Raw genomic sequence first — 25,284 nt, forward strand, 5'->3', positions numbered from 1 at the left:
TATTGGGGAGACTGCAGGGTAAGAGTAAATGCCTTGATCTCTAGCCATAACGTGGCTGACTCCTTCCCAGGAGCTCCTCCTCACCCCATTTCTTTGGCAAGGTTTTCTTTTCTTCCCCATGGTTCTTGTGCAGACCCAAATGCTAATGGTGTTTTGCACTCTGTCAACTGTGCTAGCTTTCCTATAGTACTTTTCCTCCCATCCTGGCAGTGTTCCCAGCAAAATCTTTCTGTTCCTAGGAGGACCCTAAAATTTGTAGAACCCTCAGACCCCACAAAACGTGAATGTGCTCTTAGTGTCTGGCAAACTTCCAGGGAATCTGTCCAGAAACAGTCACTCACAAATTTCCAGTGATTTTGTAGGTGATTCCAAGTGGATTCAGAATCTCTAGGAGGTCTGCTCTGATTTCACACATCAACTTAAGATAGGAGTAGGCTTGTTTTTCCCTCCAGTAGGTAAGTCTAGGTTTATCTTATAGTAGAAAGCCCAGCATTAACCTCTCCCTCCATATCATTTTGCAGTCATTCTTCCTGACTCACTTACATGCTATCTTCTTAGCAGTTTCTCCCGCCACAGTAGATCTGACTGTGGAGAAAGCTGTTTGAGCTTACAAATTGTTTTTATTTTTAAAATATTAAGGGGGCACCTGGGGGGCTCAGTCGGTTAAGCGTCTGCCTTCAGCTCAGGTCATGATCTCGGGGTCGTGGGATTGAGCCCCGCATTTGGCTTCCCTGCTCAGTGGGGAGTCTGCTTCTCCCTCTCCTTCTGCCCCTCCCCACTGCTTGTGCATGTGCACGCGCACTCTCTCTTTCTCTCTCAAATAAATAAAACCTTTAAAAAAATATATGATTTCAGATTTGTTGAAGGATGGCAGTCATTTCCCTTCTTTATTGTCTTGTAAGAAATCTCCAAGAAAAAAAAGAAATTCAGGCAAAACACTCATGCTTTGTGGACTGGTAACATTGAAAACTAGGTTTGGAGAGATGGATGGATAGCTGATTGGATTCAATTGTGATTGGACTAGGGATGATGGAGTTGGGGTGGGGCCAATTTGATTAGAATTTTGAAGAGACTAAGTCCTGATCATCAGTTCATGTTTTATTTGGAGTTGTTTTTTTTTTTGAGAAAGTACATGTTTTCTTGAGGCAAAACTATCTTATCCAAAACAAGACTATCGGGAAGGTGATATTTGAGCTGAGACTTGAGGAAGGTAAAAGAGTTGCCTGTGTACAAAGACCATCAGGCAGGAGTACTCCAGGCTTTTTTTGTTTTGAAGATTTTATTTATTTGTTTGAGAGAGAGAGTGAACGAGCAGTGGGGAGGAGCAGAAGGAGAGAGAGAGAAGCCGACTCCCTGCTGAGGAAGCCCGATGTGGGGCTCAATCCCAGGACCCAGAGATCATGCATGACCTGCGCCAAAGGGAGACACTTAACTGACTGAGCCACCCAGGCATCCCCACTCCAGGCTTTTTTGAGACACAGGAATGTGGTTGGAACTGAAAGAGCAAGGGGTAGAGCAGAAAGCGGTGATGTTGAGCATCAAGAGGTAATGGTGAGGGGCACCTCGGTGGCTCAGTTGGTTAAGTGGCTGCCTTCAGCTCAAGTCATGATCCCAGGGTCCTGGGAATCAAGCCCTGGGCCAGGCTCCTTGCTCAGTGGGGAGTCTGCTTCTCCCTCTGCCCCTTCCCCCCCTGCTCGTGCTCTCTTTCTCTCTCAAATAAATAAAATCTTGGGGGGAAAAAAACAGAGGTAATGGTGGGCCAGATCATGGAAGGAGGGACTTTTAGGACATTTGAAGGATTCTAAGTGGGATGGGGTAGGCATGCCCAAACTTGAAGATGGGGAAGATAAAACAGAAAAACTAAGAAATTAGGAGTATAAAAGGATTAGTAAACAGTATTAAAGGACCTCTTGAGATTTGAGATTGTGTTAATGAAGTAGTTAGCTTATGTATCTTTTTTTTTTTAAAGATTTTATTTATTTGAGAGAGAGCACGTATGCAGTGGTGCTTTTTTTTTTTTTTTTGGTTAAGGATGTTTCTTTTGTTTCACTGTTAAGAATGATACTTGCTATTTATTATTTACATTGAAATCCTTTATCTTACTATAGAAAATTTCTTAATGGTTTACAAGTAAAGAATTTTAAAATAATGAATGAGTGTTGAATTTCATCAAATGGTTTTTTGAAACCTACAAGATGATGATATTTTTCATTTTCATTGTTAATATTCTGAATTATATCATTAGATTTTCGGATATTGAATTGTCCTTGCATTCCTGGGATACATTGCATTTGGTCATGAGGTATTATTCTTTTAATATATTGCTTTATTTGGTTGGATAACATCCTATGTAGCTTTCATCTATGTTTATAACTAAAGATGACCTATAGCTTAATTTTCTGTTGTTCTTTTCTGATGTTGTTACCAGAGATAATAGCCTCATCTGAGTAGCTTTCTAACTTTTTCTATACTCTGAAAGAATTTGCATTAATAAGAGTTAACTGTTTCTTAAAAATTTGCTAGATTCACCTATCATATGATGTATCTTTTGGGCTTTTAGGGGTCATACTTTGAACTGGATTCTTATATTTTTGTGTTTTTGCTTTCTAGTTTTTCTTGGGTCCATTTTGGATATGTTTCCTCTGTAGAAAATAATTATCTTTTGAAAATTTTGATGTCAAGATGCTAATAAGTTTCTCTTTAGAGATTTAAAATTTTTTTCTACTGTATTACTAGATTTGTGCACTATTTAATTCTATATTTCTTTTTTTATTGAGATATAATTAACAGGCAATTTTATATTAGATTCAGGTATACAATGTAATAATTTAACAATTCTATTTATTATCCAGTATTCAACATGATAATGTGTAGAATTGTTGAATCACTATATTGTACACCTGAAACTAATATAACACTGTATGTTAAGTATATTGGAATTAAAATAAATTATAAAAGTTAAAAAAAATTAAAAAGTATTTCTTGTTTCTTTTTTGTTTGTTCATTTTGTTTCTTAAATTTCACATATGAGTGAAATCATATAATATTTGTCTTTCTCTGTCTGATTTATTTTACTTAGTATTATAACCTCTAGGTCCATCCATGTTTTTACATGTGGCAAGGTCTCATTATTTTTTTATGGCTGAGTAATAGTCCATCTCTTCTTTATCCATTCATTTATTGATGGACAGTTAGGTTACTTCTGTATCTTGGCTATTGTAAATAATGCTTCAATAAACATAGGGGTGCATATGTCTTTGAAAATAAGTGTTTTTATATTCTTTGGGTAAGTACCCTGTAGTGGGATTAGTGGATCATATGGTAATTCTGCTTTTAATTTTTGGAGGAAACTCTATACAGTTTCCCACAATGGTTGCACCAATTTGCATGTCTACCAACAAACAGTACACAAGGGTTCTTTTTTCTCCACATCCTTGCCAACACTTGTTATTTCTTCCTTTTTATTTTAGCCATTCTGACATGTGTAAAGTGATATCTCATTGTGGTTTTGATTTGCATTTCCCTGATGAGGAGTGATGTTGAGCATCTTTTCATGTGTCTATTGGCCATCTAAATGTTGGTCTTTGGAAAAATTTCTATTCAGGTTCTTTGCCCATTTTTTAATCAGATTTGTGTGTGGTTTTGTCTGTTTGTTTATTTTTGTTGTTGAGTTGTATAAGTTCCTTATATATTTTGGATATTAACCCCTTATCAGATATATCATTTGCAAATACCCTCTCCCATTGATAGGTTGCCTTTTTTGTTTTGTTGATGGTTTCCTTGGCTGTGCAGCAGCTGTTTATTGTGCTGCAGTCCCAATCATTTATTTTTGCCTTTGTTTCCCTTGCCTGAGGAGACAGATCTAGAAAAATGTTTCTATGACCGGTATCAAAGAAATTACTGCCTATGCTTTCTTCTAGGAACTTTATGGTTTCAGGTCTCCCCATTTAGGTCCTTAATATTTTGAGCTTATTTTGTGTATGGTATAAGAAAGTGGTTCATTTTCATTCTTTTTTATGTAGCTGTCCAGTTTTGCCAGCACCATCTGTTGAAGAGACTGTCTTTTTCCCATTGCATATTCTTGCCTGTTTTGTCATAGATTAATTGACCATAGAAGCATGGGTTTATTTCTGGGCTCTCTTTTCTGTTCCATTGACTTATGTGCCCATACCATACTATTTTGATTACTACATCTTTGTAATATATCTTGAAATCTGGGGTGGTGATACCTCCAGCTTTGTTTTTCTTCCTCAAGATGTCTTTGGCTATTCAGTCTTTTGTGGTTCCATACAAATTTTAGGATGATTTGTTCTAGTTTTGTGAAAAATGTTGTTGGTATTTTGATAGGGATTGCATTAAATCTATAGATTGCTGTGGGTAGTATGACATTTTAACAATATTGGTTCTTTTTATCCATGAGCATGAAATATCTTTTCATTTGTTTGTGTCATCTTCAATTTCTTTTATCAATGTTTTATAGTTTTCAGAGTATAGGCCTTTCACCTCCTTGATTAAGTTTATTCCTAGGTATTTTAATACTTTTAGTGCAATTGTATGTGGGATTGTTTTCTTAATTTCTCTTTCTGCTGCTTTATTATTTGTGTATAGAAGTGCAATGGATTTCTGTACATTGATTTTGTATCCTGAGACCTTACTGAATTCATTTGTCAGTTCCAGCAGCTTTTTGGTGGTCTTTAAGGTTTTGTTTACATAGTATCATGTCATCTGCAAATAAGGACAGTTTTTGCCAATTTGGATGTTGTTTATGTCTTTTTCTTATCTGATTCTGTGGCTAGGACTTTCAGTACTGTGTTGAATAAAAGTGGTGAGAACAGATGTCCCTGTCTTGTTCCTGATCTTAGAGGAAAAGATCTCAATTTTTCACCATTGAGTATGATGTTAGCTATGGGTTTTTCATATATGGCCTTTATTATGGTCAAAATAAATCTGTTTTGAATCCATCAAGAATGGATGTTGTACTTTGTCAAATGTTTTTTCTGCATCTATTGAGATGATCATATCCTTTCTCTTGTTGATATGATGTATCATGTTGATTGATTTGTGAACTTTGAATCATCCTTGCATCCCGGGAATAAATTCCACTTGATGATGGTGAATGATTTTTTTAATGTGTTGCTGGATTCAGTTCACTAATATTTTGTTGATGATTTTTGTATCTATGTTCTTCAGAGATACTGGCCTGCAGTTCTCTTTTTCGTGGTGTCTTTATATGGTTTTGATATCAAGGTAATGCTGGCCTCATAGAATGAATTTGGAAATTTTCCTTCCACTTCTACTTTTTGGAGTAGTTTGACAAGAATAGGTATTAACTCTTCTTTAAAAGGTTGGTAGAATTCACCTGTAAAGCCATCTGGTTCTGGACTTTTTTGGAAGCTTTTTGATTACTGATTTAATTTCATTGCTATTAATTGCTCTGTACAAATTTTCTGTTTCTTTCTGATTCAGTTTTGGAAGATTATATATTTCTAAGAATTTATCCAACTAGGTTGACCAATTTGTTGGCATATAATTTTTCATAATATTATCTTATAATCCTTTTTATTTCTGGGGTGTCAGTTATTTCTTCTCCTTTGTTTCTGTTTTATTTATTGGGAGTCCTCTCTTTTTTCTTGATAAGTCTGGCTAAAGGTTTATCAATTTTGGTTATCTTATTCTAGTTTCATAGAGCTGTTCTATTTTTTTTTTTAGTCTCTATTTAATTTATTTCTGCTCTTTTTATTTCCTTTTTTCTACTGACTTTGAGCTTTGTGTTTTGTTTTGTTTTGTTTTTTTCCCTAGCTCCTTTAGGTGTCAGTTTAGGTTGTTATTTGAGATTGTTCTTGCTTCTTTTTTTTTTAAAGATTTTATTTATTTATTTGAGAGAGAGAATGAGAGATAGCACAAGAGGGAAGAGGGTCAGATGGAGAAGCAGACCCCCCGCTGAGCAGGGAGCCTGATGTGGGACTCGATCCCGGGACTCCAGGATCATGACCTTAGCCGAAGGCAGTCACTTAACCAACTGAGCCACCCAGGCGCCCCTGTTCTTGCTTCTTGAGGTAGACCCGTATTGCTATAAACTTCCCTCTTAGGACAGCTTTTGCTGCATACCAAAGATTTTGGATTGTTGTTTTTTTGTTTGTTTGTTTTGGTTGGTCTCCATGTATTGTGTGGCTTCCTCTTTGATTTCTTCACTGACCCATTTATTGTTTAATAATATGTTATTTGGCATCCACGTATTTTAGTTTGTCCAGATTTTTTCTTGATTTCTAGTTTCATACTGTTGTGGTCAGAAAAGATACATGATATGATTTCAGTCTTTTTGCATTTATTGAGACTTGTTTTGTGGCCTATTATTATCTATTCTGGAGAATGTTCCATGTGCACTTGAAAAGAATGTGTATTCCACTGTTTGGGGATGGAATGTTCTGAATTTATCTGTGAGGTCTATCTGGTCCAATGTGTCCTTTCAAAGCCACTGTTTCCTTGTTGATTTTCTGTCTGCATGATCTATCCATTGATGTAGTAGGGGTTAAAGTCCCCTGCTATTATTGTATTACTGTCAATTTCTTCCTTTATGTCAATCAATGGTTACTTTATGTATTTAGGTACTCCCATATTAGGTGCATATTTACAGTTGTTATATCCTCTTATTGGATGGTTCCCTTTATCATTATGTACTATCCTTGTCTCTTCTTATAGATTTTGTTTTAAAGTCTATTTTGTCCAGTATAAGTATTGCTACCACAGCTTTTTTTCCACTTCTATTTGCATGGTAAATGTTTTTCCATCCCTTTACTTTCAATCTGCATGTGTCTACGTCTGAAGTGAGTCTCTTATAGGCAACATATAGATAGGGTCTTGCTTTTTTATCCATTGAGTCACTCTATGTCATTTGATTAGAGTATTTAGTCCATTTACATTTAAAGTAATTATTGAAAAAAAGTAATTATTGAAAAAAAGTAATTATTGATAGGTATGTACTTATTGCCATTTTGCTACTTGTTTTACATTTGTTTTTGTAGTTCTTCTCTGTTCCTTTCTTATTCCTTTGCTCTGTGCCTTTGTGGTTTGATGGCTTTCTTTTGTGATATGTTTGGATTCCTTTCTCTTTATTTTTATGTATGTATTACAGGTTTTTGATTTTTGGTTACCATTAGGTTTACATATAACATCTGCATATAGCAGTCTATATTAAGTTGATGGTCACTTAAGTTTGAACACATTCTAAAAGCACTAAATTTTTACTTCCCCTCCCATGTTTTATGTATATGATATCACATTTTATATACTTTTGTTCTGTTAATCCCTTGACTGATTTTTATAGATTTAGTTAATTTTACTGTTTTTGTGGTTTAACCTCCATACTAGTTTTATAAGTGATTAACCTACTACTTTTGTTATATGTTTGCATTTGCCTGTGAAATTTTTTCCTTTTATAATTTTTGTATTCCTGATTATGGCCTTTTCTTTCCACTCAAACAATTCCCTTTAGTTTTCTTATAAGCCTGCTTTAGGGGTGATGAACTCTTTTAACTTTTGTTTGTCTGGGAAACTCTTTGTCTCTCCTTTTATTCTGAATGATAATGGTGCTAGGTAGAGTATTCTTGGTTACAGGTTTGTTTCTTTAGGTACTTTGAATATATCATGCCACTCCCTTCTGGCCTGCAAAGTTTCTACTGAAAAATTAGCTGATAGCCTTTTGGGGTTTTCTTCATATGTAACAGGTTTTTTTTTTTTTTTCTCTTTCTGCTTTTAAAATTCTCTCTTTATCCCTACTTTTTGCCATTTTAATTATTACATGTCTTGGTGTGGACCTCTTTGGGTTAATTTTGTTGGGTACTCTCCGTGCTTCCTGGACCTAGATGTCTGTTTCCTTCCCCAGATTAGGGAAGTTTTTAGTTATTTCTTCAAATAAATTTTCTGCCCCCCTTTTCTCTCTCTTATTCTGAGGTCCCTATAATACAAATGTTATTACTCTTAATGACATCATGGAGTTCCCTTAACCTATTCTCATTTTTTCTTTTTCTTTTTTCTTTTTGCTGTTCAGCTTTGTTGCTTTCTGTTACCCTGTCTTCCAGGTTACTGATCAGCTCTTCTGCCTCCTCTAATCTGCTATTGATTCCCTCCAGTGTATTTTTTTATTTCAGGTATTGAGTTCTTTATCTCTGATTGGTTCTTTTTTATATTTTCTATCTCTTTGTTGAAGGTCTTACTGAGATCCTCCACTCTCTTCTCAAGTCCTTGAGTATTTTTATGATCACTAAACTTTGAATTCTTTATCAGGCATATTGCCTATCTCCATTTCATTGAGCTGTTCTGCTGTGGTTTTGTCCCTTTCTTTATTTCTTTTTTTTTTAGGATCTTAAGTGTTTAATTCTGATTTTATTTGTCAGAGAGAGAGAGAGAGGGAGAGCACAGGCAGAGGGAGAAGCAGTCTCCCCACTGAGCAAGGAGCCCAATGCGGGACTCCATCCCAGGACCCTGGGAACATTACCTGAGCTGAAGGCAGACACTTAACCTACTGAGCCACCCAGGCGTCCCTTATTTTTTTATATATTTTTTAATTTAAATTCAGTTAATTAACATATAATGGATTATTGGTTTCAAAGGTAGAGTTCAGTGATTCATCAGTCTTATATAATACCCAGTGCTCGTTACATGATGTGCCCTCCTTAATGTCCATCACCCAGTTACCCCATCCCCCCACACCCCTCCCCTCCAGCTACCCTCAGTTTGTTTCCTATGATTAAGAGTCTCTTATGGTTTGTCTCCCTCTCTGATTTTGTCTTGTTTTATTTTTTCCTCTCTTCCCCTATGATTCTCTATTTTGTTTCTTAAATTCCACATATGAGTGAAATCATATAGTATTTGTCTTTCTCTAGTTGACTTATTTCGCTTAGCATAGTAACCTCTAGTTCCATCCACATTGTTGCAAATGGCAATATTTCATTTTTTTGATGGTTGAGTAGTATTCCATTGTGTGTGTGTGTGTGTGTGACATTTTCCCATTGTTCCATGTCTACACCACCTCTTGTTTTGTCAATCTTATAAACTTTTAGCCTTCCTCTGAGTGTGCAATAATATTCCATAGTGGTATTTTATTTTATTTTTTTACTGAATTACTGAATATTTATTGAGTACCTGCAGTATACCAGGCAAAAGGAACAGAAACAAACTGTCCAGAGTTACTTTTAACTATACACACACACACACACACACACACACACCACATCTTCTTTATCCATTCATCTGTCGATGGACATCTGGACTTTTTCCATAGTTTGGCTATTGTGGACATTGTTGCCATAAACATTGGAGTGCACGTTCCCCTTCGGATCACTACATTTTTATCATTGGGATAAATACCCAGAAGTGCAATTGCTGGGTCATAGGGTAGCTCTATGTTCAACTTTTGAGGAACCTCTATAGTGTTTTCCAGAGTGGCTGCACCAGCTTGCATTCCCACCAACTGTGTAAAAGGATTCTCCTTTCTCCGGATCCTTGCCAACATCTGTCATTTCCTAACTTGTTAATCTGAGCCATTCTGACTGGTGTGACCTGGTATCTCATTGTGGTTTTGATTTGTATTTCCCTGATGCCGAGTGATGTGGAGCATTTTTCATGTGTCTGTTGGCATTTGTATGTCTTCTTTGGAGAAATGTCTGTTCATGTCTTCTGCCCATTTCCTGATTGGATTATTTGTTCTTTGCATTTTGAGTTTGGTAAGTTTTTTATAGATTTTGGATACTAGGCCTTTATTTGATAAGACATTTGCAAGTATCTTGTCACATTCTGTCGGTTGTCTTTTGGTTTTATCAACTGTTTCCTTTGCCATGCAAAAGCTTTTTATCTTGATGAAGTCCCAATAATTCATTTTTGCCTTTGTTTCCCTTGCCTTTGGCGATGTTTCTAGGAAGAAGTTGCTGCAGCTGAGGTCGAAGAGGTTGCTTCCTGTGTTCTCCTCTAGGATTTTGATGTATTCCTGCCTCACATTTAGATCTTACATCTGTTTTGAGTTTATCTTTGTGTGTGGTGTAAGGAAATGATCCAGTTTCATTCTTCTACATGTGGCTGTCCAATTTTCCCAACACTATTTGTTGAAAAGACTGTCTTTTTTCCACTGGATATTCTTTCCTGCTTTTTTGAAGATTAGTTGACCATAGAGTTGAGGGTCCATTTCTGGGGTCTCTATTCTGTTCCATTGATCTATGTGTCTGTTTTTGTGCCAGTACCATATTGTCTTGTTGATGACAGCTTTGTAATAGAGCTTGAAGTCTGGAATTGTGATGCCACCAGGTTTGGTTTTCTTTTTCAACATTCCTTGGCTATTTGGGGTCTTTTCTGGTTCCAGATTTTGTCCTTTTCTTTCATTTGGGACATATTCCTCTGTCTCATTTTGTCAAATTCTCTGTGTCTTTTTCTATGTATTAGGAAAGTCAGCTATGTCTCCTGATCTTGGAAAGTGGTGACCCTATAAAGAAGAGGTCCTGTGGTGCCCTATAGCAAAATGCCTCTTGTTCACTAGAACCAGGCACTTCAGAGGTGTCTACTATGTGGGCTCTGTGCATCCTACTATTGTGGCTGAGCTGCACCTTAACTCTATTTTTAGATAACCATATGGAAATTTGGGGAAATCATCATAGCTTGATGAATTATCATAGTTAGCTCTTCTGATGGCTATGTAACCAGCACCTAGGTTCAAAACAAGAATATTAACATACTCTAGAGGCTTCCTTATGCCCCCACTCACAACCTCTCTCTTTCCCAAAGGTAACCACTACTCTGACTTCTAATATAGATTACTTTGCCTCATTTTTATCTTTATAAAAATGGAATCATGGAATAGCTATTCTTTTGAGTCTGGATGATTTTGCTCAATATAATGATTATAAAGTTATTCTTATATTTCTGTGTAATTTTTAATCTTCATTGCTGTATTATATTCCATTGTATGAATATACCATAATGTATTTATCCATTCTACTGTTGATGGGCTTATAGGTTGTTTCCAGTATTTGGCTACTAGAAATTATATTGTTATAAACATTCTTGGAGGTGACTTTCAGTGCAGAGCATACACATTACCTAGACATGTGGTAACAGTCATATCACATGTATGTGTTCAATTTTACACATGCAGATGTTCAATTTTAGTATATACTGTCCAAATAGTTTTCCAAGGTGAATCTAACAATTTCCATTCTCTTTATTAGAGTATGACCTTTCCCATTGTTCCATGTCTACACCACCTCTTGTTTTGTCAATCTTATAAACTTTTAGCCTTCCTCTGAGTGTACAATAATATTCCATAGTGGTATTTTATTTGTAACTTTCTAATAATTTTTGCAACATTAATTTTCAAACTTTTTATGTTCTTCCTTTTAGGCTTTGTTTAAACACTGCCCTGAAGATATAACCTTTAGGACACCCACCCCAAGACTGAGTGATTCAATAGACCTCCAAGGAACAGTGCCAGGTACCGACTGAGGAGCATCACAGGCTCAGCCACTGTTAGTTCTAGGCAACTCTTCTACCCAGAGCGTTGTTCCTTGGTGAATCAGCAAGCCTAACAAACATTATCATTTCACTTGCATAAAGGTCCACTGGTGGTTCTTAGTGACTCAGATACTCAAACGCATTTTTTAAAAAGTAGCATTTTCCAGCATCCTCAACTACCTAGAACATACTAAAAACCTTTGGAGTTTGGTGCTTATTAATGGAAGCTATGAAGTCTAAGGCCAACTGTGCTCAGAACCCGAGTTGTACCATAATGATATTTCATCCAACCAAAGAAGAGTTTAATGATTTTGATAAATACATTGCTTACATGGAATCCCAAGGCGCACACCGAGCCGGCCTCGCCAAGGTGATTCCACCCAAGGAATGGAAAGCCAGACAGACCTACGATGATATCAGTGACATCTTAATAGCCACTCCCCTCCAGCAGGTGGTCTCCGGGCAGGCAGGTGTGTTTACTCAGTACCATAAAAAGAAGAAAGCCATGACAGTGGGGGAGTATTGCCATTTGGCGAACGGCAGAAAGTATCGGACTCCACCACACTCGGATTTTGAGGACTTGGAGCGAAAATACTGGAAAACCCGTCTCTACGATTCTCCGATCTATGGCGCTGACATCAGCGGCTCCTTGTTTGACGAAAACACGAAGGAGTGGAACCTTGGACACCTGGGAACCATTCAGGACCTGCTGGAGCAGGAGTGCGGCGTGGTCATCGAGGGCGTCAACACCCCCTACCTGTACTTTGGCATGTGGAAGACCACCTTCGCCTGGCACACGGAGGACATGGACCTTTACAGCATCAACTACCTGCACTTCGGGGAGCCCAAAACCTGGTACGCGGTGCCCCCAGAGCACGGCCAGCGCCTGGAACGCCTGGCCACGGAGCTCTTCCCGGGCAGCGCCCGCGCCTGCGAGGCCTTCCTGCGGCACAAGGTGGCTCTCATCTCGCCCACCGTCCTCAAGGACAACGGGATCCCCTTCAGTCGGATCACGCAGGAGGCTGGCGAGTTCATGGTGACGTTTCCCTATGGCTACCACTCCGGCTTCAACCATGGCTTCAACTGCGCAGAAGCCATCAACTTCGCCACCCCGCGCTGGATCGATTATGGCAAGGTGGCCTCCCAGTGCAGCTGCGGGGAGGCCCGGGTCACCTTTTCCATGGACGCCTTCGTGCGCATCCTGCAGCCCGAGCGCTATGAGCTGTGGAAGCGCGGGCAGGACCGGGCTGCCGTGGACCACACGGAGCCCGCGGCGCCGGGCAGCCGGGAGCTGCGCGCCTGGAGGGAGGTGCGCGCCCCCGGGAGAGCCGCGCTGGGCCTGAGGCACCTCCCTCCGCGCCGCGCCCCGCGCGCCCTGCGGCCTGTGGCCGCTGGCCCGGGCACCCGCCGCCGCACCCCTCTGCGCCCGGCCTCCGCGCGCCCCTTGCCCGCGCAGAGCTCTTCCTCTGATGCCCAGTCCGGGGCTGTCCCCGCCCGCACCTCCCGGGGGTCTGGCCCCATCCGGCCACCGCCCCCCAACCCCTCTGCCCCAGATCTCCAGCCCCCCACTGGCAGGTGTGGTCCTGGTCGTCGTCCTCGGGAACAGGGTGCTCAGGGGCCTAGCATCCAGGCCCGGGCCAAGAGGCGCCTGTCGGTGGGAACAGGGCACGCAGTTCAGCACTGCAAGGCTCAGCCCCTTCCTGTGGATGGAGGCTGGATGGACAAGCCGGCACCACCAAGCCCTGGGCTCCGGCGAGCGGCTGAGGCTTCCGGGTCCAGCTGTGCCCTTGTCCCCTAATCGCAGGGGACACCTTTGTAACCCACTGCTCTTGTGTGTGGAGGCTCCTTGAGACTGGCCACATTTACGTCAGAGCTTTGGGCGAGCTTGCAGGTCGCTGGTCTTGCTTGAGAGTCCTATGATGTTGCCACTGATGCGTTGAGTCCATGTTCTTTACCAAGTTCGCCATAGTTTGTTCTTTCTGCCAGACCCTGGAATGTCTTTGGACACTGCTGAATCCCATGTCACCAGCTGAGGTTTCATCCACTAGGCACTCTTGTGTCTCTGAGCTGGGTCCTGCCGAGGTGGCCAGAGCCTCATCTCCCCCAGACTCCTATCCTCTGGGTCAACTATGAATGCTGCTGGGTTTTGGTTCTCCTCAATCTCCCCCGCTTTCCTCTCCCACCTCCCTTACCCCATCCTTGAAAAACTAGGCTCTTTTGACCAAATGGGTCAGTAGAGGCTCGGAAAATAATTTATCATCTTTCTGAGTCTTTGATGTATTCAATATGTGTTATCACCAGTATTTGTTCACAAATATATTAAAGATAACCAAAATGTTCAAATCTGACTTTGTTTCTAATAAATATTGTCCATTCAACCAATTGAGGGGTGGAGGTTATTCTCTTCTGTACTTTTCTTGATAATTATATTAAAACATTTTAAGCAAGACTGATTTTTATTGGCTGGCTGCATTGTGTGGTGTTGATGAATGAGTTTGGTGTATGGTTCTTGGGCACTAGCTGACTGGGTGGGTGCAGGGGATTTGGTTTGCAGCCCTACCTTAAGGATGATTTGTAGGAAGCACCTGGTGCTTTGCTGGGTAGGAGCACCCGAGTTCCTGGGACACAAGCATGCCAAGGACTAACGTGCCATCATCCGAATATCTTCCCCCCAAGTCTACACTGCCTTTTCAATGCTGTATGCATATTTCACATAGCAAATTCATTGATTCATCCCAGTAAGCATGCACACAAATGAATGAACAAGATAATTTCACCTGGTACTCTATGCTGTGAAGAAACTGAAGGGGATGGGATGCTAGAGCAGAATGGGCAGGAGTGGCCTGGGTTCCAGTAGTCAGGGGAAGTTGCATTAAGCAGTAGACCTTTTCCAAGACCCAATTGACTCAATGGAAAGCTGGAGCTGATTTCACTTAGAGGAAGCCATCTTTGTAATTGACCTAACATGGAACTTAAGGTTTCTCAGGGAGAGAAAGAAAGCTCTTTGTGACTGAGCATAGAGTGGAAGAAGGAGAGAGGCGGAGTCCAGGGTATGCAGGCCCTCATGGTTCATATCCAGAATTTGAATTTTTTTCAACTTGAAATGAGAAGGCATTGGAAGTTTGAAACAGCCCTTGACATGCTGTGCTTTATATATTTAAACAATCAGCTTAGTTGTTCTGTGACAATGCGGGGGCAGGAGAAGTAGAAGAGCTAAGTAATAGCAATGAGATGTGATCATTTCGATGTCAGTATTGAAAATACACAAGTGGAAAAACTCAGGATAAATCTTAGAAGTCAAAAATGATGGCTTGGCTACAGAAGGAAACATTTCAGAGAAGCAAACCACCACTCCCCTCCGTCTAGCTCTCCCCCACAAAATTTCAGTAGAGCTCTGGAATTTGAAGCCCCACATAAACCTGAAGGCCAGAGTTATGACAAGGTAGTGTTGGTTTGAAGTTGGATCGAAGAGCAGCAAGAAGCCGTGTCTCGTTTCTACACCAGGCAGCGAGGCAACTTTGTCTTTCCGAATGTCACAGGAGATGGAAGTGTACTCTTTAGAAAACTGAGGCTGAGAGGCTGAACTTGGGGAGCCCCAGCATGGTGGAAGATGGGAGGGAGATGCTTGAGTGGAAAGGAGTTGAAGGCAGGTATTGAGAGAGTAGAAGCCCAGGATGGAGGTTGACCAGAACCCCTGGGAAGGGAGTAGCCTGAGAGTGCAACTGGACCCGAAGTAGATCTTACATGAGCAAGGAATAAACTTCTACGTGAGAAGCAACTCAGATCTTGAGGGTTTTTTGTCTTTCAGCATAGATCAATCATGGGTACAGCAGTACAGAGAAAAGAATTCTAAAAAGTCCAAGGTCAATACCTGGCTCATATTCCTACTTTTAATTTTAGAAATTGAAATTCTCATAATATTTCAGGAATATCACAATCTCTTCCCCTGGCAGATAGATGCTCTGGGAAGCCTAACATTAAAAAGGGTGGGGACAGTTAGAAGGGGAAGAAACAAAAATGATTTTCAGAATATATTGTTCCCATTGCACTCCTATGTTTTCACTCAGTTATTTTCATATATTTTTATTTCTCTGGCTCAATAAGGATGAGCAATGTTAAGAATATAATTTAGCTGTATCGGTATACTGTTTTCTAAACTAGTATTCGTGAAAGGACTGGGAGCTGGGTGGTGTTGAAGGGGCTTCTTCAAGCAATTTTATTCAAAATTCTATTTTATTTTTTGTCAACGCACTCAATCTGGACACTCAGTTTGGACCACTCTTCTCAATAAAAGACACCCCTCTCCAGCTGTTTCTCCATGTCCAATAAGTTTTTCCTATACTCAATCTTGGAAAAACCAGGGGCATCCATCATAACAATTGTATAAAGGCCAGGATAATACCACTTTTGTTCTCACACCATGATCTCTCCTAGGCCTCTCTTCACTGCTGAGAAATAACAATCATGAGTTCAATGTATATTCAAGTTTATGGACAAAAGCATATGCAGCTAATGGTAACATGGCACATGTGGTTTTTATCCCATTACCTTTTTAAAAAGTCAATATGACATTTACAAACTCTAAAGACATTGCTATATGTAGATCTTAGTCAGGCCAACAAAGTAAACTAGATCTGGTATAGATTTTTATTTTATTCATTCCCTTGTTGATGGACAACAAGATTATTTCCAAATATTTGTTAATTCAAACAATGCTTTACTGAACAGCTTTGTACAAAGAAATAGAATTACTGGGTTGTATTTATGTTCGTTTTCAACTTTCTTAGAACAGTCAGATTGGCCTCCCAATTTATATCTCCACTGGCAGTGTGGGAGAGTTCTGGTTTCCCCATATCTTGGCCCATTTAAAAAATCATCACATGCTTTTATTATTCCTAATATAGATGAGTAAAAACTAGTATCTCATTGTATTTTTCTCAATGCTAGTAATCCTGCACATCTTTTCATATTTATTGGCCATTTGGATTTGTGTCTGTGTATGTATTATTACCAATTTTGGGGGGTTGACTTTTATTTTTATTGATTTGTAGAAGTTTTGTGACATTCAGGATACTAATTCATTGTCTTTTTTTTATGGTGAAAAACTTCTAGACTGTAATTTCTTTTTAATTTTTTTATGTCATTGAGTTAAGGTTCTGAAGAGAAACACATAAATACACATATGAAGAGTTTTTATTGTTATAGGATTTGATGTTGTTACAGAGGCCAAGAAATCCTGTGTCTGCTAGATTGATGTTCTGCAAGTTATAGAACCAGAAATACGGTGGTGTGATTCAGCAGGAGTCCAAAGTCCTGAGAATCTGGGAGCTAATGGTTTAAGACTGAATCTGGGTCTTGTCAACCTTAAAAATAAAAACCAGTTATTTTAGCAGCAAAAGATGGGTTTATTTGGGAGTAAAAGAGCATTGCAGTCCGGGACAAACAAGCCGGGGCAAAACCATAGGCAAGTCCGGGAACAATGGAGAGACACGCTTTTTTAAGGAGAAAGGGCAAGTTGGGAAAGCTGTTATAAACTAAAAGTGCACTGGAATAAACTGGAAGTTTCAAATGTGGTGGCTTTTCATTGGCTGAGCTTTTGCCTGAGATGAGGAAAGTGTCTCTTCTCCCAGCTAGAATGCAGTAGTACCCACCTGCAAGATGGACTATAAGGTCAAGTCTGTCTGTTCTGTTGGGTCTGTAATTGACATGAGTGGTAGGGCATGAGAGCTCCCCCTGCCAATTTCCCCCCAGCTCCACCCCGACTCCATTTTAGTGAGGTTTCCCATTACTAATTTTCACAGTCCAAAACCCTGGGAGCCAGAAGGACCTATGTCTGATGTCCCAGGTCAGGCAAAGATGATGTGTCAGTTCAAGCAGAGAGACTGAATTTACATTTTCTCTGCTCTTTTGTTCTATTCCGGCTCTTGATGGCTTGGATCAGCCCACCTGTATTGGTGAAGGTGATCTTTACTCAGTTTACTGATGCAAATGCTAATCTCTTCCTGAGACAGACATACAGACACGCCCAGAAATAATTTCTTCACCAGCTACCTGAGCATCTCTAGCCCAATCACATCAACACATAAAATTAACCATCAGAGTCATGACATCGGAATCAGTTAAATATACCTGATACTTCTATCATAGCGCTTTTGGTTCTTTAAGACATTTTTTTCACCCTGAGTTCAAAAAGACATTCTTCAATATTTTCTCTGTTAAAGCTCTGTTTTGAATCTTCAGTCTGCAATCCACCTCAAATTTATGTAAGTGGTATGAGGTAGAGTTCTATTTTTTTTCTCTCAAAAATAGTACATTTCCCCCCACCAGTTTAGTGCACCAACTCCATTATATTTAGATTCCCACTTGTACAGTATCTGTGTCTGGCCTCTCTGTCTTGTACGTAGATGTATTTGTTCATTGCAATTCAATTGTCACAGTCTGATAATGGAGAAGTCACCCTTCTTTGTCCTCCTTTTAAGGAATAATCTTGGAGATTCTTGTTTGAATTTCTGACTCCACCACTTAATGTCACCTTGACTCAATTTCCTCACCTGAGAAACCTGAGGATTACTTGGAGGAGTTCCCTGATCTGGTCATTATGAAGATTCAATGAATTATTCTATGCAGACTATTTTGAACAGTGTCTGGCATTTGAGAGTCACCATATGTGTTAGCTACTTTTAATAATATATGTACTATTAGAGGTAAAGAGGGACTTCTGTTCATCAAAAGATATGGAAAAGAGGGGGGTCTGGGTGGCCCAGTTGGTTAAGCATCCGACTCTTGATTTCGGCTCAGGTCATGATCTCAAGGTTGTGAGATGGGTTTCCATTCTGCCCCTCCCCCCAGCACTCTCTCTCTCTCTAAAAAATATATATATATGAAAAAGGCAAATCAAGGAGAGGAGACAGATATTGTATTGCTCATATCCAAGAAAGAGCTAATATCTAGAATATATAAAGAACTGCTACAAGGAAAGACAGACAGCCCAGCAGAAAAATGGACAAAATACTTGATTAAGCACTTAACGCAGGAGCAAATCCTAGTGGCCAAGAAGCATATGAAAAAATCGCTCACCTTCCGTAGTAGTCAGGGAAATGCAACTCATAGTGGGATACTCCTACACCAACCATCTGATTGGCTAAAACTAAAAGGGCTGATAAATCATCAAAGGTTTGCAAGAGTGAAGAACAACCAGGACCCTCATATGCAGCTAGTGAGTGTGTACATTGGCAAAAATGACCAAAAAAACAATTTGGCAAGATAAAGGGTGAATTCACATTCTATGACCAAGAAATCCATTTTTAGGTATGAATGCGTGTATGTGCTCCAATGGATGTGTTGGAGAATTCAGAGCAACGCTGTTTGTAAGGGACCAGAAGCAGAGGCAACCTACAGGCCCATCACAGCATAAATGTGTATATGGTGAATACTGGACAGCCCTGAAACAGAACAGAGTCCAGCTATGTGCAGCAACATAAAAATGAGAAGAATACATGAAGGTACATAAAGTAGGATTCTTTTGATATGTTTATATAAAGTTTTCAAAAATGGGCACAATTTTAATTTTATATTGCTTCCCAAAATCAATAGGCCTGTCGTCAGGGTTGGATTAGTCTAGAAGGCAGTGTGGGCTGTAATCCCAGAGGAGAAATGCAAGGCAAGTTCCTGGCTGCCTGGTGATGTTCTCTTCTCTTGACCTGGGTGGTAGTTCCATTTTTGTTTATAATTGTTCATTAAACAGTACATATATGCTTTATAAATTTCTGTAAGCACTCTGTATTTCATAATTTTAAAATATTAAAAAAATTGCTTTCTGCTCTAAAAAAATTAAGTCATGCAGTGGTTCATAAAATCATTTGATTTATATTGTTTTGTAGACTTTAAAAAATCTAGATTATATTTCTAATATTTTTCATTCTAATATCATTTATGGATAGCTTCTTTTGTTTATTATTTATTTTTTATATTTAGTAATACTTTTTTTAGAACAGTTTTATTTATTTATTTATTTATTTATTTATTTATTTATTTATTTATTTATTATTTCATTACGTTATGTTAGTCACCATACATTACATCATTAGTTTTTGATGTAGTGTTCCATGATTCATTGTTTGTGCATAACACCCAGTGCTCCATTCAGTACGTGCCCTCTTTAATACCCATCACCAGGCTAACCCATCCCCCACTCCCCTCCCCTCTAGAACCCTCAGTTTGTTTCTCAGAGTCCATAGTCTCTCATGGTTCATCTCCCCCTGCGATTTCCCCCCTTCATTTTTCCCTTCCTGCTCTCTTCCTCTTTTCTTTTTTTTAAGCATATAATGTATTATTTGTTTCAGAGGTATTTATTTATTTTAAGATTTTTATTTATTTGAGAGTGAGAGAGAGAGCATGAGCAGGGGGCAGGGGTAGAGGGAGAGGGAGAAGCAGACTCCCCACTGAGCACGGAGCCCAATGTGGGGCTCCATCCCAGGACCCCGCGATCATGACCTCTTTTCCCCTAACTAACATCTTAATTCCCATGGTGCATTTGTTACAATGAATGAATGAATATCAATGTTATTATTTACTAAAGGCCATAGTTTATTCGGATTTCCTCAGGTTTTACCCAATGTTCTTTTTCTGTTCCAAGATGCCATCCAAGCTACCACATTACATTTAGTTTTTAAATGTCTCCTTAGGTTTCTCTCGTCTGTAACAGATTCTCAGACTTTCCTTGTTTCTCACAAAAATGTTTATATAGAGGGCGCCTGGGTGGCTCAGATGGTTGAGCGTCTGCCTTCGGCTCAGGTCATGATCCCACGGTCCTGGGATCGAGTCCCGCATTGGGCTCCCTGCTCCTTGGGAGCCTGCTTCTCCCTCTGCCTCTCTCTCTCTCTGTCTCTAATGAATAAATAAATAAAATCTTTAAAAAAAAATGTTTATATAGAAACTTGACGATTTGGGGGAGTACTGGTCAACTCTATGGTAGAATGACCTCTGTCGGAATTTGTGTTTCTTATGATTACCCTTGGTTTATGTGTTCTTTGGAGGAAGAATACAGAGGTCCAAGGCCATTTGTAGCACATCTTATCAAGGGCGAATACTATCAACATAACTGATGACTCTCGATGTTGACTTGGCTGAAATAGTGTTTGTCAGGGCACTCCATTGTCAAAGTACTCCCCCCACCCTCACTCGCCACCCTGCACCCCTGAAGGCACTCAGGATTCCCAGCGCACACTCAGGTAGCAGGGTGTCATGCTCTCCTCCTTTGGGGTGGAGTATATGTAATTTATCTGGAATCTTCTGCAGGACAGAGTTGTTTGTCTCTTCTCAGTTTGTTACTTAATCATTATATCAGTGTGAACTCATAGGTACTCATCTTATAATCTGAGCTAAAATTCAATAGTACTTTAATTATTTTCTTGCCCAAATTGTGAGTTCTGGCCACTAGGAACTCTTTCTTGTGGTTCCTGTGCTCCTTGGCGGTGCCCCCATCAATGTGTTTGTTCCTTTAGTACGTCCTTAATTTCAAGCATTGCAAGAAGCTCCAGGCTCCTGTGGTCTATTTCCTGCCCCAGTCCTAGAAAATTCTTCTCCTTCATTGGTTTCACAAGTTCTTTATTTTATTTTTCTTTAAAAGTATCCGTTTTCTGTTTTATCAATCACGTCTATTTTTTAATAAAGATTTATTTATTTATTTGACACAGAGAGAGAGACAGAGCACAAACAGGGGGAGCGGCAGGCAGAGGGAGAGGAGAAGCAGACTCCCTGCTGAGCAGGGAACCCAATGCAGGGCTCGATCCCAGACCCTGGAATCATGACCTGAGCTGAAAGCAGATGCTTAATGACTGAGCCACCCAGGCGCCCCAATGGCCTCTGTTTTTGTATATGTTCATTTCTCTGTCCTGCTTATTTATCATGCTATCATTATTTTGATTTTTTCCTTTTCTTTTGCATAATACTGTTTGTTTTTTACTAACTGATTGAGTTGAACATAAAAATCAATAGATTTTTATATGGATATTATTGTAGATATTAGATGGATATCAATTTTCAAATAAATATAGTTGTGTGCAGATTTTTATTGTTGACTTGCAATTTTATTTCATTGTGGTCAAGATTGTGCTCAACGTGTTGATTCTATGGAATTTTCATTGCTATTTATTTTGTGGTCTTATATCAGTAAATTTTTATAAATGTTTTACATGTATTGAAAAGCATCTTCCATATAATTCTCCAACTTTGCATTCTATGTCTCGTGCTGCTATGTGGTTAGGTACATAAAGTGTATCGCTGTGATAGTTTTCTAGTGAGTTTTTCTCTTTGATAACTATAAAATGTCTTTCTTTTATGCTATAAATGCTTTTGATGTTAATTACTATCTTTTGTCTAATATTTGCCTGGTGTGACTCTCCCACTCCTTTATTTTCAACCTCTTAGTTTGCTTGGTTTAAAGATTGGTTTTAAAGAACAAAAGAGCTTCGAGGAAGTCGGATAACTACCCAAGACCCTAGACCCATGATTACATTGGATGGGCACTGATTAAATCAAAAGAGGCTACTGCCCAGGTACAGAACCAGAGTCATCAGGACTTGAGGCTACACTTGGAGGCTAGCTAGCTAGAGGACACGGTCTCTCGGGGTCCTGGAGTAACTTCACCTGGAATCAGCATTTCGTTGGTGGAAGGTAGGTCACTTTCTGTTATTTGTGCTTGTGAGCAAAAGAGTTATTTTTCTGTTACAAGTTTAAGAAAGTAACTGTAGTTTTATATATATATGTGTGTGTGTGAATATATATATTTACAATCGAGAAACGTGCATTGGGATTATCATTTCCTTGAGTTAAAAGTTTTCTTATTTTTAAACTTGTTTTCAGACTTGTGGAGTTAATTTCTTTTCTTAATATCTTCTTGGTAAAAATCACAGATTTTCAGGAAAAAGCACTGCATTTAACAGGCTGGTATCCAACAGAATTAAGATGGTTTTCTAGAACCGGCAAAGGAGTGAAAGGGAACTGGAGGGGCGCCTGGGTGGCTCAGGTGGTTAAGCGTCTGCCTTGGGCTATGGCCCTGATTTCAGGGTCCTGGGATCGAGCCCCATGTCTGGCTCCCTGCTCAGTGGGGATTCTGCTTCTCCCTCACACTCTCCCTCTGTGCTTTCTCCCTCTATCTCTCTCTCAAATAAATAAATAAAATCTTAAAGAAGTCAGGAAACTGGAAAATACGTGGACTAAATTAAAGACCTTGATTGGATATAGGGGTAGCAGAATTGGGACGGCGCTGATTGAATTAGAATTCGGGTGGGACAATATAGCTGGAACTTGAGCAAAGCATGCTTCATTTAGAGGCTGAAACGTTAGGGGGGACCATTTTCTTAGTCCTAATGTATGATCATTTGGAATCAAGATCTTAAAGTCATAGAAAGCAAGCATTTGTTTTGGTTTTGCTTTTGTTTTTTCCTTTAAAGCATAAAACAGATGAAACAATGACATTTTATATCAGAGAGCGACTTTTTCCTGGTAAAATGCTTTATTTATGCATTCAAAGTACAACTATTACGTGCCTATCATTTTTAGATTTCTTCATTGGGATCTTGTATTTCTGTTGCTAAAAGGGATTGAAGCCTTTTTGCTATCCCACATTATAGTAGTCCGCCAGCCACAGTGCTGCTTTCCTCTGCTTCAATGACTTATGGTCAACCAAGTTCCAGAAGCAGAGGGTCCTCCTTCTAACGTTTGCTCAGAAAGTCAATAGTAGCCCAATGCTACCTCCCAGTGCCTCATCACTCACCTCACTTCACTCGTCATGTAGGCATTTTATCAGCTTACATCCGTAAGAAAGATGGGTACAAACAATAAGATCCTTTGGAAGAGAGGAAGAGATAACATTCACATAACTTTTATTTCCGTGTACTGTTATAATTGTTCCATTTTATGATTGTTGTTGTTAATCTCTCACTGTGCCTAATTTGTACATTAAACTTTAGCATAGGTACATATGTGTAGGAAAAAAATGGCACATACAGGGTTCGATACTATCCTTGATGTCAGGCATCCCGTGGAGGTCTTTGAATGTATCCCCCGAGGACAAGGGGAGACTACTGTCTAATTGATTGTTAACTGGTGTGCAGAATGCTCTAGATTTCTGGATGCTAATCTGTGTCTAGAAAGTTTGTTGAACCCTATTATTTCTAATAATTCATCTTTTGGTGTGACATGATTAGATTTTAATTAGATTGCCTCAAGTGTTTACCCATTAAGGATAATGAGTGTATACATTAAGTGCACAGTAAATGTGTACATTTATGTTCTGTATTTTTTGCCTGCTTGTAGTTTACATAGCACTTTTTTCTATTATGGGACCTCTTTCCTCTTTTTTTGAAAACATGTATTCAAATAATGAAATAGACGTTGAGTTATTTCAGATATTTTTCTGCATGACATAAGATGATGACTTTTCCATTTCATTTGTTACGGTATTCAGTAACACTGCTAGAATTTTTTTTTTAACTTTTTAAAAGATCTTATGTATTTATTTGAGAGACAGAGAGAGAGAGAGAGAGAGAGAGAGAGAGAGCACAAGTGGGGGAGGGGAGAGGGATAAGCAGACTCTGCAGCTGAGCGTGGAGCCTGATGCAGGGCTCGATCCCAGGACCCTGAGACCATGACCTGAGCCAAAATCAAGAGTCCATTGCTTAACCGACTGAGCCACCCAGATGCCCCAACACTGCTAGTTTTTAAAGCCTCCTTGCAGTAATTTATCATGATGTGTTATTCTTTTAATGCCCTGTTGTGGTAAAAATTTGATAAAATTTTATTTAAGGTTTTTGCAACTTTTCCCCTAGATATCATTGACCCTATAGAGTGCGTATCCAGTGTTGGCCCTTCTGGGTTTAGCTTCAAGGTTATGCTTGAAAACAAACTGAGGGGTCCCTGGGTGGCTCAGTTAAGTCAGTTAAGTGTCTGGCTTTGGTTGGGGTCATGATCCTGGGGTCCTGGTATCAAGCCTCACGTCGGGGTCCCTGCTCAGTCTCCTCCTCTCTCTCCCTCTGCCTGCCACTTCCCCTGCTTGGGCTTTCTCTCTCTGTGTCAAATAAATAAGTGAAAAAAATCTTAAAAAAAAAAAAGAAAAGAAACTGAATATCAAACCCTAGAAAAGTTTGTATGAAGTATGAGTTAGAATCCACTTATAAAATGACATTTTAGGTTTTTATGGGTCATATTTACAGTTGTTATATTTCTATTAGGTTTATTAGTATATATAAGCACTCTACTTTTTTCCTTGGACCACTCTGGGATAGTTGTACTTTGAAAAAATTTTCTTTTTTAGTTTTCAAAATTAGTAGCACTAAGTTACTTAAAATATTCAATTATAATTTTTTTAAAAATTCTCTGATAGATTTTCAGCTATATCGCCTATTTTATCATAATGTGGTCTATTTGCGCTTTTCATGCTTATGTCTTTTCATTTTTTTTTTTTTTTAAGATTTTCTTTATTTTTTGAGAGAGAGAGTGAGAGTGTGGGGTGGGGAGGGGCAGAAGGGGGGAGAGAGAGAGAATCTCAGTGAGACTCCCTGCTGAATGGGAAGCCAGATGCTGAGTGGGGAGCTGGAGGTAGGGCTCCATCTCATGACCCTGAGATCATGACCTGAGCTGAAACAAGAGTCTGACGCTTAATTGACTGCACCCCCAGGCGCCCCTGTCTTTTCACTTCTAATGGTCTTTTATAAGAATCAGGTTTTGGTGGTCATTTCTGTTAGGTGTTATGCTCCCTTTGCAATTGTTTTAGCTTATCTTTGTTTT

General features: G+C 39.4%; 1 protein-coding gene across 2 annotated transcripts in view; it reads left to right on the forward strand.

The window, feature by feature from the left end:
- KDM4D (lysine demethylase 4D) overlaps positions 1-13,910 on the forward strand; it is a 34,545-nt gene extending 20,635 nt beyond the window's left edge. For both annotated transcript variants that reach the window (XM_064577171.1, XM_064577172.1), the window contains one exon: positions 11,386-13,910. In XM_064577171.1, the coding sequence (XP_064433241.1) occupies positions 11,717-13,294 (1,578 nt within the window). In that variant the 5' untranslated portion in view covers positions 11,386-11,716 and the 3' untranslated portion in view covers positions 13,295-13,910. The remainder of the gene's footprint in view (positions 1-11,385) is intronic.
- The last annotated feature ends 11,374 nt before the right edge of the window (positions 13,911-25,284 follow it).

Source organism: Mirounga angustirostris, unplaced genomic scaffold (assembly GCF_029215605.1).
Source record: "Mirounga angustirostris isolate CCGP_5_RB_7025 unplaced genomic scaffold, mMirAng1.0.hap1 SCAF_13, whole genome shotgun sequence".
Taxonomy (NCBI): Eukaryota; Metazoa; Chordata; class Mammalia; order Carnivora; family Phocidae; genus Mirounga; species Mirounga angustirostris.